Genomic DNA, 15,588 nt, shown 5'->3' with positions numbered 1-15,588 from the left:
AACCGGGGCCGCCAGTAGCAGAGCGCGCGCGCTTAACCGCTAAGCCACCGGGCCGCCCTGTTGTTTCACATCTTTATCAATGAGTTCCTGAGGATTTGCCATTATTTTACAGCTAGAAAACTTTTCTATTCAATTCCCTGCTTCCATATACCAGACACAGAAAGCCTAAACTCTCATTTCAGCCATGGCTTCAAGTGGGAGCAGCATTTAAAATGTGTCTGGCTGGGTGGGAGACTGCTTCTCAATCGAGGTATTGCGAGTTTGTTCTCCTGCCTACCTTGCACTGCCTCTTTGATTGCTATGAATTTCCTGCTTCTCAATAGACAAAAACTAAAATACCTGGGTTTTTGACTACCCACCTGGTTTCAACCACTGGTGTTTATAGATTCCTGGTTTAAGTAGATCTGTCTCTCTGATTGCTGACCCACTGCTCCTCTAATGCTCTAATATTCAAGGGGGCTTGCTAACCTAACTCTAATTCATTCCTTCTTGCATTTCCATTTATAAATGTTACTAGTTTCTTGAATCCTCATTGGCCACAGATTACCACCAAACGTAACCTCTTAAACTCTGTGAATTACTGGTCCTTCTGATCCTGGTTTCCTACCAGGTCTTTACTCTCAGTTTGTTATTCTGATCACACTGCTTATAAAGTGCTAACCTAGGGGAAAGCCGATAATGGATCTTATTAAATTAACAACCTTATTTTATGAAAATTTCAAATGGGTATGAACTTCAACACTTTTCCTGATCAGTAAAATTCTTGACCAGGTAGAAGTTATTTTTGTTGATGTTCACTGATCTATTTCCTCCATACTCTGAGTAGACATCGTTGGCCTAAGTCTGACCTGAATAAATGGAGTGTTATAATGTTATCAGATATGTGAAATACTTTATTTTTCAAATAAATGGATCAGTTAAAGAGTAGAGTTTAACGTTTTAATCAAACAATAATACATGCCTACTATGAGCAAAGCACTATTTTAGGTACTGTAAGTAATATACTAGGTGATCAGTTTTTAAAATGAGAAAAATTAAAATACTGAGTATATAAACATTGATCAATAGTTCATTGAGAGATCTTTTCAAAAGAAAACCAATAAAATGCACCTAAGCCATTAAAAAAAGAGAAATATTTTCACGTCTAATTGGCACTTGACTGAAGCTGGGAGACATAGTTGCATAATACTATCACAGAATCACAAAAGGTATTAAAAACCAGCAATATCAACAAATTATCTCCTGGAATTCTTGAGTTCAAGTGAAAATAACGTGTATACAATGCTGATATTTCTGTATTCATTTTATACTGGGACAAAAAGAAGATAAGTAACCTATATTCTAATAGTCCAGTCACTTTCTGTGATAAAGGACAGACTAGTATATGTAAATTTAAAAACAAATAATATTATTTAGCTAGTTTTAAATTCATGGGCTTTCAATAATAGTTCTTGAAAATCATCACATAGATTTAATTAGTTTAAATATTTACACCATAAATTTTCTAAATAAGCCAAACTACTGTCAATGATTATTAAAATAAAACAAGTTGTAAGAGGGATAGAAACATCACTTTGTTTTTAACGTATCAACTGTTAACTAATCATTGGCTTTTTTTTCCTACTTTAGTTTATTAGTTGGAGATTTCACACCTAGACAATGGGAAGTGTGTGTGTTTTGAGGCTTTTGGTAGACTTTGAAGGCACACATCTCTTTCTTACATTAAAACAAAAATAAATAAGAGTCCATACATTTACAGAAAACACATTTATTTAAAAATATCAATTTTTAAAATATGATTGTCCATATTGGGTAGATAATGCTGCAATGGCATTGTACATTCTTACAAATGAAGGCGAATTTTCCAGCTGTAAAATAGTCTCCTCTTTTTCTATTTCACCCTTCACTTCTTGATTTGTTGAGATCACATTCTAATGAAACAGCAGTCACAACTGCTTTCTGATTCTGAAATGACACATTTGTGCCTACTGGTGGTGGTTTATACAAAAAGACTGCAAGCCCATTGAAGGAAATGGTGATAACTTTACAAGTAACACCTAAATATAAAAACAAAAATTAATCATGCATCCGGGCCTTTAATTATTACAAAAATAAACCCTCATTGAGAAATTCTTCATGAATAGAAACTCCCTACTTTAAAGAAAAGGAGGATACAAACATTCTAGTTCTGTTTTAAATTTTTAAAACTTTAGGGAGAAAGGTGATATTCTTCAATAAAACATCTGTATACAAGTCAATAAACTAGCCTTTATTTTCTTTCTAAACAATAAAAATGTACAATGATTATTCTTGTTTATGACTGTAGATTCTTGTAACAGAAGTGTTGTATAGAATTAAATAAGCCCATGTTCCATTTCTAACTTTATTAACACAATACCATATCTATAAAAAACTGCAAGCAACCAAAAGTCAATGACAAAGGAAAATAGCTTACAACATCCTTGAACCTGAATAGTAAGTTGCAAAATTTTCGTGTCCATGATGGAAAATAATTCTAAAAGTAAAAAAGGCTTTGGAGTTCTTAGGAGAAAGCCTCTATGGGAATATATCACATTCAATACTCAATCAAATTTACTTTTAAGTATCAACTAAAAATATGACACATAAAGATTCACTTCACAAGCTTTGATTTGTTTTTAAAGAGCTCTGATTTTGAGCTCGGCTATTTGAAGAGAAACTAGTTCTGGCCACAGTACAAGCATTTATGTGCCAGTCAAATAAATTAAATGACCTCACAATGTAGTTTTTGCAATAGCTAATATTTTACTCAAAATGTGTATTTGAAAAACAGGAATGCTCATTGTGCTAAGCGTGTCTAGATTCATAGGAAGATTAATTACGTAGGTATTACTGTTAAAATGTTTTTGGAAAGTTTAAAGGTATACATGTTTTGGGGAAAAAAATTCTCGCATTCATCACAGAGTAGGAAAAGGTACCATTCATTATCTGTATCTTTTGATTAAAAAGTACAAACATAACTAATTAAATAAATTTTTAAACATAAAAACACATTGAATAAAAAAATCTTTTTAACAGGTGAAAGTGGTGGGAAGATTAATTTTGCCTATTCTAGTCAATATTTACTCTCCCACTGTTTTTTGGTTTTATGTATTTATTTCTTCAGTGGATATTTTATTACTCTGTCACTATAAATTCAGACACTATACTCTGGGTTTAAGCATATGTAAGAGTAATAAGCTATCTTGATACATGTGCCAAAATAATTGCAATCACAATCACAATGAAAATCACACATTATGTAAATGTGTGTGTGTGTGTGTGTGTGTGTATACACACATATCTTTCTATCTAGGATTTCTCTATTTTTAAATATTCTAATTTCTTGCATTGTTTTTTAAATTTTAAATTTTATCTTACCCTTACAAACTAGATACATTGCTCTACTTAATCTTAATTTTCATTTATTGCTTAACCAAGACTATACCAGACAGACTACCAAAGGCAAGAGGTTAAACATCATGGCTAACCTTCTAAACTATAAAAAGGTTTCTTACAACGTGCCCTAGAGCCTAAAGATACTTCCCGACCTCAGCTTTATGTGTTTTCCAAAGCCCAGGTACCTAGATGACAATGATTCCAGAGAATTTCTCAGAATTCTCTTTTAGCTTTTTGATAGACTTCCTGAAAGAAGTTTGAGAGAAGTTGTTAAAATATAATTATATGATATGTGATGTAATGAAAGCTAAAATGTTATTCTCTTTTTTAGACTGAGCCCTACAGACTCCAGTTAACGCCTTTCATAACATGCTATGATAATTGAGCTCTGCTTCAGGACTATGGAATAGCCCAATAGCGTGGGCTGAACATTTCAAAACCCAAGTAATTAACAATAAGATTTTTTTTCTCTTGACATCATTGATTTACTCTAAAGTTATCAAGAAGTCACCACTTACATATGGCCACTAGCATATGGGCCATCTTGATGTTATCATACATCCAGCAAGCTCCTTTAATTCCACATTCATTAATATCCCAGAGAATACATGTGCTGTCTATGGTGACACCAAATATAATTGGTCCAGGTATTGTGCCTAGAATAAATATACGTGAAATACACATAAGTAAAGATTACAGTTTATAGTTACAGATTTTTATATACATGGTTATACAAATAAGAAGAGGTATTAATATGTCCATACGCAAATCAATCAGTTCATGTACAATTAATAGGAATATAAAGAAACACAGATAAAACATTCTAAAATAATTATATATAATTATATATTTCTAATCAAGTCAAAAAAATTATTTTAATAAAAATCTCTGGCATATATTGGGTTAACATTAAGTAAATATTTTAATTCACTGCTTTTCTAATTTGACGAATGTGTCTTTGAAATTACCTATTATAATTTTAAAAAATCAAAATAAATTATTGATGCACAAAATAAGTCTGCTGAAGTACAGTATATGTGTTATGTGTATGTGTGTGTGCACATGTATATAAATTAATGTGGGCATATGTATACATATACATACACTCACTGACATGTACGTGCATGCATGAGTGTACGTGTACACACACACAAGCACACACACATTCATACTAAGATGCCTAGGAGTACTACTGTCTTAAACACACACACTCTCCCCTGCATGAGGTCATGAGGCATTAAACTTCCACATAGTTAAGGAGCTTCCAATTGTTACAAATCAAATGCGTGATTTAAAATGGTATTTCTTAGACAAAGATTTCAGCTACATCCAGCCTCTTCGTCCATGACCTGCAGCATGATAGAGTCAAAAGAGCACTGGACTGAGAGTAAGGAGACCGTTTTCCTAGTCTCATTTTCACCACTAACTGGGAAACTGTGGGCAAATCCCTGCATCTCTCAAGGCCTTAATTTACTCATCAGAGAAATGGGAAAGTTGGTCTAGGTGATCTCTAATGTTCCTGCTTTTGGTTTTTGTTTTTATAAATAATCTTAATATTATGTGTATAATATTGTGTGTATAATTATACACACATACAATTATGTGAATAACTTAAGGTTTCTGTCTTTCTTCTTATTCTTCCTACATTTGAAGCTTTATAAAATTATCTGCTAGAAATTCTTTCTTCCATCAATTCTTAACTAGCCACAATATCTACACCACAGTTTTTATTGAAACATTTTAACTCATATTTTTCATTGCTAATGCAACAAAATCATGTCCCAAATGGAGATAAATGCAGTGAGAAAAGGAATTACAGTAGTTATAAATGAGATTTCATCATAATTTATGTTAATAATAGGTTTTATATGAATGAAAAAAATTATGTCTTTTACTATGCTCTATTAGAAATGTGTTGATGATCATACGTGATATTTCAAATAAATATGATATACTCTTTAAGGTTATATTTGCAACAGAATTGGAAACGTCATTTGACCAACCAGGTAGGTAAAAAGTAAAGTCATTATTTTCTTATGTGATGTATAAATATTACTACATCTTGAGTATTGGAAAACAGCTTTCTTCAACAGCTATTATAGAGTTTTCCAGTGCTTTTAATTATTTTATTGGCACATACCATAAATGAGTAAATCAATAATACTAATGAACAGAAATAACCCAGTTACCAATGAATTAAGAAAAATGGCATACCTAATAATCGAAGCAACATAAACTGTATTCCCAATGCTAGAGCCCGTTGCCTTTGATCAACACACCTGCAGATATTAAATACATATGAGACCAAAAATGGTTGTATAGTATATTCACTCTTTGAGCAAATCATTTTTATACCAGCTTAGCATTTCTAGATTAAAGTAAATATTATGCACACAAAAGAAACAAATTATTTGCAACAATTTACATACAGTTCTACCCTTCTGGAACTATAAAAGAAGAAAAATGCGGACCAGCCCGGTGGCGCAAGCGGTTAAGTGAGTGCGCTCCTCTGCGGCGGCCTGGGGTTTGCGGGTTCGGATCCCGGGTGCACACCAATGCACCGCTTGGTAGGCCACACTGCAGCGGCGTCCCATGTAGAGTGGAGGAGGATGGGCATGGATGTTAGCTCAGGGCCACTCTTCCTCAAGAAAAAAAAAGGGGAGGATTGGCATCGGACGTTAGCTCAGAGCTAGTCCTCCTCACAAAAAAAAAAAAAAAAAAAAAGAAAAAAGAAAAATGTTACCTGAACTAAAATACTGCAAAGAGTCAAATAAATTTTAACGAATGTATTGAATATGTATGAATTTTAACAAACATAAAAGAGAAAGGACATTCATTAACAAGACCTATTTTTGACTATCGCTTAAGTTACAAATCACATGACTTAAGTCACAAGCAAATAATTATTACTCTAAGTCTTACTACCTTTGAGATAGAAATCATACCTAGGGGATAAGTGTACAAATTTGAGGCAATGTAAAACAGTTGCGGAGGCTCAATCTGATTCAACAATAATTCTTTAAATAATGACTGTCAAAGATGAATGAGACATGATGTTGGCACACAAGAGAGTTACATGAGAGATAAAAGAGATCAACTAGTCTTTAAAAACAAATATGTAGTTGAAGGATGACGTAGATAATTTTTCAAAAATAAAATTTTTAGAAGTACTTTCTCTATTCTCTAAATCACTCCAATTTCCACGTAATGTCAACAGACTAGTAATGTTTTTAGACAGACTCTCTAAAACTTCCATTTGTCAAAAAGTATGTGAAAAAGTAGTGAGTGAGTATCAAGGAAGAAAAATTAAAGAGGGAAAAGGCAGAGTTTCTTAGGAAAGATACAGAACGCCTGATTAGCTTAAGGAAAGGTAGATAGAAAATATTTTTATAGCAGTATAGAAGGAGAAAGAGCAACTGAAAGCATAAAACACTGCGAAGAGCCAGGTGACAGCCAGTTTCTTATCTATTAGTGCTGTTTACAGCAAGGTTTAACGTCACAGCACCTACTGTATCAGGTAGAATACACATCATTCTGATTCTGACATATATGGAGCACATTGTATTTCTATCATACTCTAATACAATTGAACATATCTCCATCTTACAACTGAAGCCTCATGAAAGAAGCAGAGAAACTAACATCAAGTACATGCCAGGTAGGCAATATGAAGACACGTTCACATGCATGATCTCATTTAAACCTCATACATCTGGGATCAATGAGGTAGCTTTTCCATTGTCACTGAACTAATGATCTTGTAAGGGCTGAATTGGTATTGGAACCAATGGTCAACATAAACCCCAAATGAACCCCCGAGTCCATTTTCTTTTCACTCAACATGTTGCCTTAGGGATGGCAAATTTCACAATATAATACATACCTTAGGATGGACACAGTTATAGGAGTACCAGCCATAAAGGTAAAAATAACTGTAACAAAGAAAATGCCCAGGAATATGGGCAAATGTTTACATCGAGTTTCACATTTTCCAGCTTTAGCTTCAAAACCAGAACTTGCCGCAGTAGGTGTTATTTCTGTTTTCCTTTCAATACAGGAACAGTTGTAATATACCTAGAAATATTAGACATGAAAATTACCAAAAGTGCTTATCTTGAAAACATATTTTATCATTGTAAATTAGGTGATCTCTAGACATGGCAAACAGTCTTACACAGTCTTAATCCATACACAACAAATAATGCTGAGAAAGAGTAATTAACCCTGAAGAAATTAAGCAAGTGAAAACAAAGGGCCATATTTATGAGGTAGAATCATCTGTATTTGACTTTTGCGTCCATTACTTTAACTTGTAATCTATTATTGACTCATGACATAAAACAAATTGACAAGAATATAATAATTACGTGATCTCGCACATTCTAGACTCCTTTCAATAGACTATAATTGTTCAAATAGTTTTCCTGCTTTCTTCTTTTCTATTATAGGATGTAAAGAAAAACATGCATAGTGACAATCTCACTCTCTACACTAGTTTCAAAGAATAAATACTATAATTTTAAAAAGTGCCAAGTAAAATTAATTAATATGTCACAAGACTTTGGGAAAGAAAATGCTACTTTCAACTAAGCCTTGTTACTATAATTTTCTGAACTTTTTTGACTTGCTTCACCAAAAGCAAACTGTAACCCTCTTAAGATAATATATTTATGACAATCAAAAACTAGAAGTTATTACATTATCTTCAAGGCTATTTTATCTATAAATAACATATTAACTATTTAATATACATACACACATATATATGAATATATACACGCATACATATAAATTAATATGAAATGTTAGAAGGTAACGTTAAAAAATCATGAGTCTTACTTTTGTAGGGAAAGGATTCAGATATTTAAAAAGTTAGGCATAATTATTTTTTAAAGGTTTTTCACATCTCAATTCCATCCTTACTATAAATCCTTTTGCACATTTAAGGCCTCAGTCAAGTCAGAGCAAAGCCAGAGAAGTCACAGCGAAGTGGTGCTTTTATTGCTCTGAAGGCCAGAGAACTTTCTGGGTGCTAAAGCTACTCTAAGGTCACTGGTAGTGATTCAGGAAACCTAAATATGCAGATGATACCCCTGAAATAGACTATATATACTCAGCGATCAGATATATCAAATAAGGGAGTAATGTAGCCTTTAAAAATTTTAAGAAGGAAAACTGAGAACAGTATTTTCTATTTTGATGAAACCTTACAACTCTCTTACATAAAAAAGTATACATTTGCCTACAATATAGCTAGCTGTTTGTCAACATCTGTTTTTGTAGTTTGGGTCACTGGTGTGAAATATAAGACTAATATTTCTGTGAACAAATGTGCATAGGCATTTATTATTATCAATATATTTTGCCTATATGAAATATTCCATAAGAAAAAAAATCCTGTGAAAAAATAAGTTGTTACATGGACTACTTGGGCATTAAAAAGCCAGAACAAATAGAAAATTTGGAAGTGAAAATCACATGCTTTTCCCAAATAATCCCTAGAAGACAATTTACTATTTAAAATGACAATTACAGTATTTGGTGAAAAATATAAACATCAAATGGACTATACCAAAAGAACCAATGCCACTTTAAGTGTGCTCTCTGTTTTAGATTTTTATTTCTAATTATTTATTTATTTATTTATTTTGGTTTCCTTGTGCAGAATGGTATTTGTGGCTAGACATCTTTTTTTTTTTTTTTGGTAAGGAAGATTAGCCTTGAGCTAACATCTGTTGCCAATCCTCCTCTTTTTGCTGAGGAAGATTGGCCCTGAGCTAACATCTGTGCCCATCTTCCTCTATTTTATATGTGGGACGCCTGCCACAGCATGGCCTCAGAAGTCGTGTGTAGGTCTGCACCCGGGATCCAAACCTGCGAACCCCAGGCTGCCGAAGCGGAGCACGTGAACTTAACCACTACACCACCAGGCTGGCCCCTGTGTCTATATATTTTGATATGTGAGTAAAACTCTTCCAGTAACTTAACTCTTTGTCATAATCTTCTAATTAGAGTTAGTCAATAGCACCTATAGGTCATATTTTATCTACAGGAAAATGCTACCTACTTCTCTGCCTCTCAAAGGAATAGTTACCTTCCAGCTAGTTCTGATTCTATGACATGCATCGTACTCACTGATGGAATTTGTTTGCTTGTAACTGACACAAACACCTAATTTTCTCAACGTCTTTTAAAACTAAAGCAATCCCAGATGCCAATTGGTTTGAAGGCATGATAACCCTCAGTTTGGGGATCTTAAAAATCTTCCTGATGTTTTCTTAAACTTTCATAGGCATTTCATAGTAGTGATCTAATTAGTTTTATTCCAAGAATTAAAACTGCACATATGTCATTCAAGTCCTTTAGGTCTACTATGATTCACCACAGACATTTTTATCTGACATATTTTTCAATATTCTTAGATGATCATTTTAAAATTCATAAGCTAGGTAATATGAAAAAATGTACATTGTTTCCCACATTCTGAGTTACCCCCAGCAGGAAGATCAAATCCTAGTCCCTTGAAATAAACGTTTAATGTATTTATTATACACAAAATCATTAGATATGTATATATGCAAAACATATATTTTTGTGTGTATATATGAACATACAAATGTGTATAACCACACACACACATCCATATTAGTTTTAGAAGAAATTTGAAGTAATTTTATAAATTATTTCGATTAATTATTTCTATTTATTTATGTAGAAATCTTTTCTTGCAATCTTAAACTTATCTTTATACGGAAAAGGAATGCCATTTCACTAGTCTATATTTCAAATATTCAAAATTGTGCTGTTTTGTCATATAATTCTGACATATCTTATTCATTGTGGTCTCATATCATAGTACATATTTCCCTCAGGTCTTTTTAAAGTTATCACCTTATATACTAATTATAACACATTATGTACTACTAGTAATGTGAATATTATTTGTTCCCAAAGCTCTTAAATTTAGCGAAAGTGAAATCTTTAGATTGCAGATGCAGTACAATAAAAATCTATTGGATTCTCTTAAACTATTTAACTGTATTAAAAAGACAATATATCTAGGTAAACTGATAAGCATTCTAATCCAGAATTAAAAGTAAATTTGTATTTGAGAATGTATGAATGATTTGAATATTTTTAGATGAATCCATGATGCATCAAATAAAAACAACAAATATTTATTATGTTTCTTTTATATACACTGTACTTAGTAAGAATAGGAGAAGTTCGCTGACTTCTAGGGGCATAAAGTTGAGAAAAAATAAAAACAATGTAAAAAGGTAAATAATATTTCACTACTGTAACAGAAGTGATGTTACAAAGACGTACGTGAGTTACTGCCAAATTGATTTTTCAACAATAATTGCATCTGAGGTATAAAGGAAGAAAAATCTTTTTCAGAGGGAGTGGGCTTTTTTTTTAAATTAAGGGAAGAACGCAACATAAAATCTACCATCTTAACAAATTTTAACTGTACAATACATTATTGTTGACTATAGGTACAATGTTGTGCAGCAGATCTCTAGAGTTTATTCATCTCACTTGACTGAAACTTTTTGCCTGGCTTCCAAATGGAGGAGGTGGGCGAGGAAGGAAGCAACAGGCACTGCATAATTCCACTAGAGGGATAAAGGAGGCCATCCATAAATATAGAAACACACTGCCTCATGAAGGTAAAGTAGCAGACACAAGTTACCTTTGACTTGCTTTTTGAAACAGAACTTTTACAACCTGCAAAGCAGGGAGAAAAATATTGGACTCCATTTCCTCCACAGAGAGGATAATAATATGATCGCATGCAGTTACAATCAGCATTACAAGGAGCGGTCAAGTTTCCCAGTTCTCCTGTCCTGTGAACAAGAAACGAAAGACAGGCAAATTATCTATGTTATAACTTTTAATGAACAGTTCAGAAGCATTATTATATCTTGCCATTCAGTCATTTATTCACTCACTCAACACATATTTAATTACTGAATGAATAAAACAAATAAAATGGCTGCCTTTTCACATAGAGCTTAACTTCTTGTGGAAGGGAGAGGCAGTAGAAATGATATTATATAATATAATGTCTATCAGTAATAAGAAAAATAGGCAGAGTAAGTAAATAAAGCAGAGTTTCTCATTTGGTACCAGAAAATTCTTTTCTTGGGGAGGAGGGGTGAGGGGGAGCTGGTTCTCTGAACTGTAGGATGTTTAGCAGCATCACTGGCTTCTACCCACTAGACACCAGTAGCCTCCCCTTAGTTATCACAACCAAAATCTCTCCAGGTATTGCCAAATTTCCCTGGAGTGCAGGTAAAATTGTAAACCTGGAAGGATGAATAAAATCATGGAGTTCAACATACTGATTTCATCAATGGGAAAACTGAGGCCCATAGAGATTGAGTTACTTTTCTTTCTTTGCCAAATATAACATTCTTGTCCTAAGCTCAGTATTGTTCCATGCAGCCTCTTAATAAGGAGGCAACATCTTTGATAATATAAAGGGGTTACCCTAAGCAAAGATACTTCTCCAATGCCTTATTTATTCATTCATTCAACCAATACATATTAAGTGCTAGGCCCTATGCTAGGTATCAAGAATACAAAGCTGGGTAAGATAGTCACTGTCCTTAAAGATTTCACAGTCTAGGAGTAGAGATGGACACAGATAATTATACACTAACATGGTAAGTGTGGTTATAGATATCCGCAAAGTGTATTTTATGAGCACTGAGGAATGAGACTTAAAACAAGCCCAAGTTTAGATAAGAGGGTCTGAAGGAGCTACCGCCTGAGATGAGTCTTAAAGGATGAGTAATAGTTAGCTGGGTAAATGGGGAAGGTGAAGGGTAGTTCAAAGAAGCTGGTACAAAGGCATAAAGGTGAGAAATAGCGTCCTATATGGAGAAATATGAATGATGTCTGGGGCAGAGAGTGAGAGAAAATGTAGCTGGAGAAGAGTCAGAGACCAGATTATTGAGGGCCTAATGGGCCTTATTAAAAATAATGGGTTTTAACCTACTTTGAAAAGGTAGTCAAAGTATTTTTAGACTGGCAAGTGACACTGTCAAAAGCCCATTTTAAAGAAATAATCCTAGAGTTAAACAGAGCGTGAATTTGAAGGAAGAGGACCAGTTACAATACCCCAGAGAGTAAGTTATAACAATGTATAGGAGAACTAAAATAGAACATTTGATTAAAGGAAAGAGATTTGAGAAATATTTTGGATGCAGAATCAGTAAGATTTGGTGTTTGATTGACTGATTGAAGATGAGAACAGAATGGAAGAGTAAAGAATGACTCTTAGTGTCTAACTTGGTGTTTTGGTTTTGGGGAAGAGATGAGGTATGGTTTTATACATATTGAGATAAAGAGTCTCAAATTTGGTGAAGAAATGTGGCCTGGAGCTAGATATCTTAATATCCATTTGCATATAGATGTAGCTGAAACCAAGAGAATGATAGGATCAACCACATAAAAAGTGTAGAGTGAGAAGAGTACAGAGGTCTTGGGTGTCCACTTATTTCATGAACACAGGAAGCTCCAATTATGTGCTAGACTCAAAGTGGTGGAAATATATCTAAAAGAAATAAAGAAATAGAGATGCAGATAAAGATAGAGAAAGGAAGGAAGGGAGGAAGAGGAAGGAAGGGAGGGAGGGAGGATTAAATCCCCTGCAACCATGAAGCTAACTTCCTGGCACTGGGGATCAAAAACAGTAAATGAGTGATTTATCTAAGTATTAGTAGATAATAATTGCTGTATTGCAAAATGATGATATTTAAGGAATAGGTGGAGAACAAAAAGCTCATGAAGGAAATAGATTAAAGAGAAGGATAGAGGGGCCAGTCCGGTGGTGTAGCAGTTAAGTTCACATGCTCTGCTTCAGCGGCCCAGGGTTTGCAGGTTCGGATCCCGGGCGTGGACCGACGCACCCCTTGTCAAGCCATGCTGTGGCAGTGTCCCATATAAAGTAGAGGAAGATGGGCACAGATGTTAGCCCAGGGCCAATCTTCCTCAGCAAAAAGAGGAGGATTGGCATCAGGTGTTAGCTCAGGGCTGATCTTCCTCACAAAAAGAAAAAAGAGAAGGATAGAAAACAAACTGGAAACAAATCAGTGAGAAGTTTGAAGAAAAGAGTGATCAAAGAGTAAATTTTAAGTAATTCCTCACTCTTCACTCTATGTGGAGTCTCTTCTAATCTATTCCTCGGGCTGCTGATAGATTTCTTTAACAAGCATGATTCTATTCACAAAAGCAAGCATTACAGTCTCTGCCCACAACTAGTTTACAATATAGATACAGAAATAAGGTGGGGCCAGCCTGGTGGCATAGTGGTTAAGTTTGCACACTCTGCTTTGGCAGCCCAGGGTTCACAGGTTCGGGTCCCAGGCATGGACCTACACACTGCTCATCAAGCCATGCTGTGGCGGTGTCCCACATACAAAATAGAGGAAGATTGGCACAGATGTTAGCTCAGGGACAATCTTCCTCACCAAAAAAAAAAAAGAAAAAGAAATAAGGTGACAAGGGAAAAACTCTCTCTGCAACTCTAGAAATAGCTTCTATGCAATAATTTTTAAATTTAAATTTTCCAATGTATAATTCTAATGTTATTGATAAATGATTACTGAGAACATGAAAGTTTAAGATAGTATGATGCAAACTACATAGCATGTATTCCTTAATATCAAGGGTCAGTCACTTTAGCCTATATATTTTATAAAAATTTACTTCATGAGGTAAAGGAGAAACTATTATTAGGAAAATAGCCAATGCCTGCTAAGTTTATTAAATTGTCTTAATATATACATATTATTTTTTAAATATATAAAATATTTTAAATTTTTAAAATTTTCATATTTAAACAATATATACACATGTGTGCGTTTATATATGTAAAACATGTTTATTACAAATAGTAGAATTTAAACATTAATTTCTTATTTGAATCCAAACTATTCTATAATTATGCCTCTACAATAAGGAAAGAGTTCCCTAAACCTATTTCAACAGCTTGATAGATATGCCTCTTTAAGGTGCTATTTGAAATAAGCAATGAAATTCTAGCTATAGGCCCAAGAGAGAAAAAATATTGTGTGTACTTACGATGGTATTTCATATTTTATGAGGTTCTAAGTATAAAGTAAAACACAAATCACCATTACCAACACTGATTTTCAAAACAAACCCAAAGATCCTATAGATTGTCAAGGCAAGATAAGAACAATGGGAAATTTTAATAACTAATAGATTTCTAGAAATATACTTAGACAATCTCTTCTCAATTGAATTTAGTGTTGTGCCATATTAAACATTTAATAATGAATTCATTTAAAATATTATGAATATTTAAAATATCCCCTGAAATGATCAGTATTATTGATCTTAAGCTTTTTGGATATATTGTTAAATAGGGCTTTAAATTTTTTTATCAATAAGCCTAATTCATTAGTTCATAGTCTTAAAAGCTCTTTTAACCACCTGTGGTTATGTGGCAAAGCGCAAAGACTCTTTGCACCACTCTACTAGAAACCCTACAGCTTCACAACCTCTAATTCTTTCTCCCACTCACTAACGAGGTATTTCTTGAGCTTCTTCATCTGTTCTTCTTTCTATATATTTTTTCTTATACACACATTTCTTAGATGAGGCTATTTTGACTAAACTGTCAATGATATGGACATTTTGATATGCAGGATACAGAGCTAAAATTAAGAATTTGGGGCAACAGAGAAAAAATGATCTGAAATGTCACACCTCCTTTGGGACATTAAACTCTATCTATTATATCTACACACACACGTCTGTGTGTGTGAATGTGTGTGTGTATGTGTGTATACTCATTTTCAGTTTTTTTCCATGACTAAGAATGTGTATGTACATTAAGCACTATCTCTATGTCCCAAATATTGATCTCTCTCAGTGACCAACCCCCACATGCTTTGAAAACCCTCAAACTGACACCATCTCACTTGCCTTCCCTTTTGATTAAGCTAAGGACAACTCATCTGATGATGACTCTTGTTTAAAGTAGAAAATACCAGATGGATTCACATCTACATCATTCATTGGTCAAGGTGATAGACTTTCTTCTAAAAGGAACACACAAAAAAAACTGGTTTCTTTGGATTTGTTTGGGTGAAGTTTATAGGTGTGAAAGTCAGGTCTGCATGACTTACCTCT

The 15,588-nt window shown here is 33.7% G+C and overlaps 1 protein-coding gene across 1 annotated transcript in view; it reads right to left on the bottom strand.

Annotated features, from left to right (window-relative positions):
• Positions 1-1,752: 1,752 nt before the first annotated feature.
• The window catches only part of SLCO4C1 (solute carrier organic anion transporter family member 4C1), a 66,737-nt gene continuing 52,901 nt past the window's right edge, over positions 1,753-15,588 (bottom strand). Inside the window, exons 9-13 of the mRNA XM_004420342.3 lie at positions 11,114-11,267; positions 7,301-7,491; positions 5,632-5,696; positions 3,936-4,073; positions 1,753-2,057 (exon numbers count right to left, since the gene is read on the bottom strand). Coding sequence (XP_004420399.2) covers positions 1,897-2,057; positions 3,936-4,073; positions 5,632-5,696; positions 7,301-7,491; positions 11,114-11,267 — 709 coding nt within the window. The 3' untranslated portion in view covers positions 1,753-1,896. The remainder of the gene's footprint in view (positions 2,058-3,935; positions 4,074-5,631; positions 5,697-7,300; positions 7,492-11,113; positions 11,268-15,588) is intronic.

Source organism: Ceratotherium simum, chromosome 4 (assembly GCF_057802395.1).
Source record: "Ceratotherium simum simum isolate JZ-2026a chromosome 4, ASM5780239v1, whole genome shotgun sequence".
NCBI classification, from domain to species: Eukaryota; Metazoa; Chordata; class Mammalia; order Perissodactyla; family Rhinocerotidae; genus Ceratotherium; species Ceratotherium simum.
Note: the sequence above shows the minus strand (reverse complement) of the source record. Positions and strands in the feature narration are given on the sequence as shown.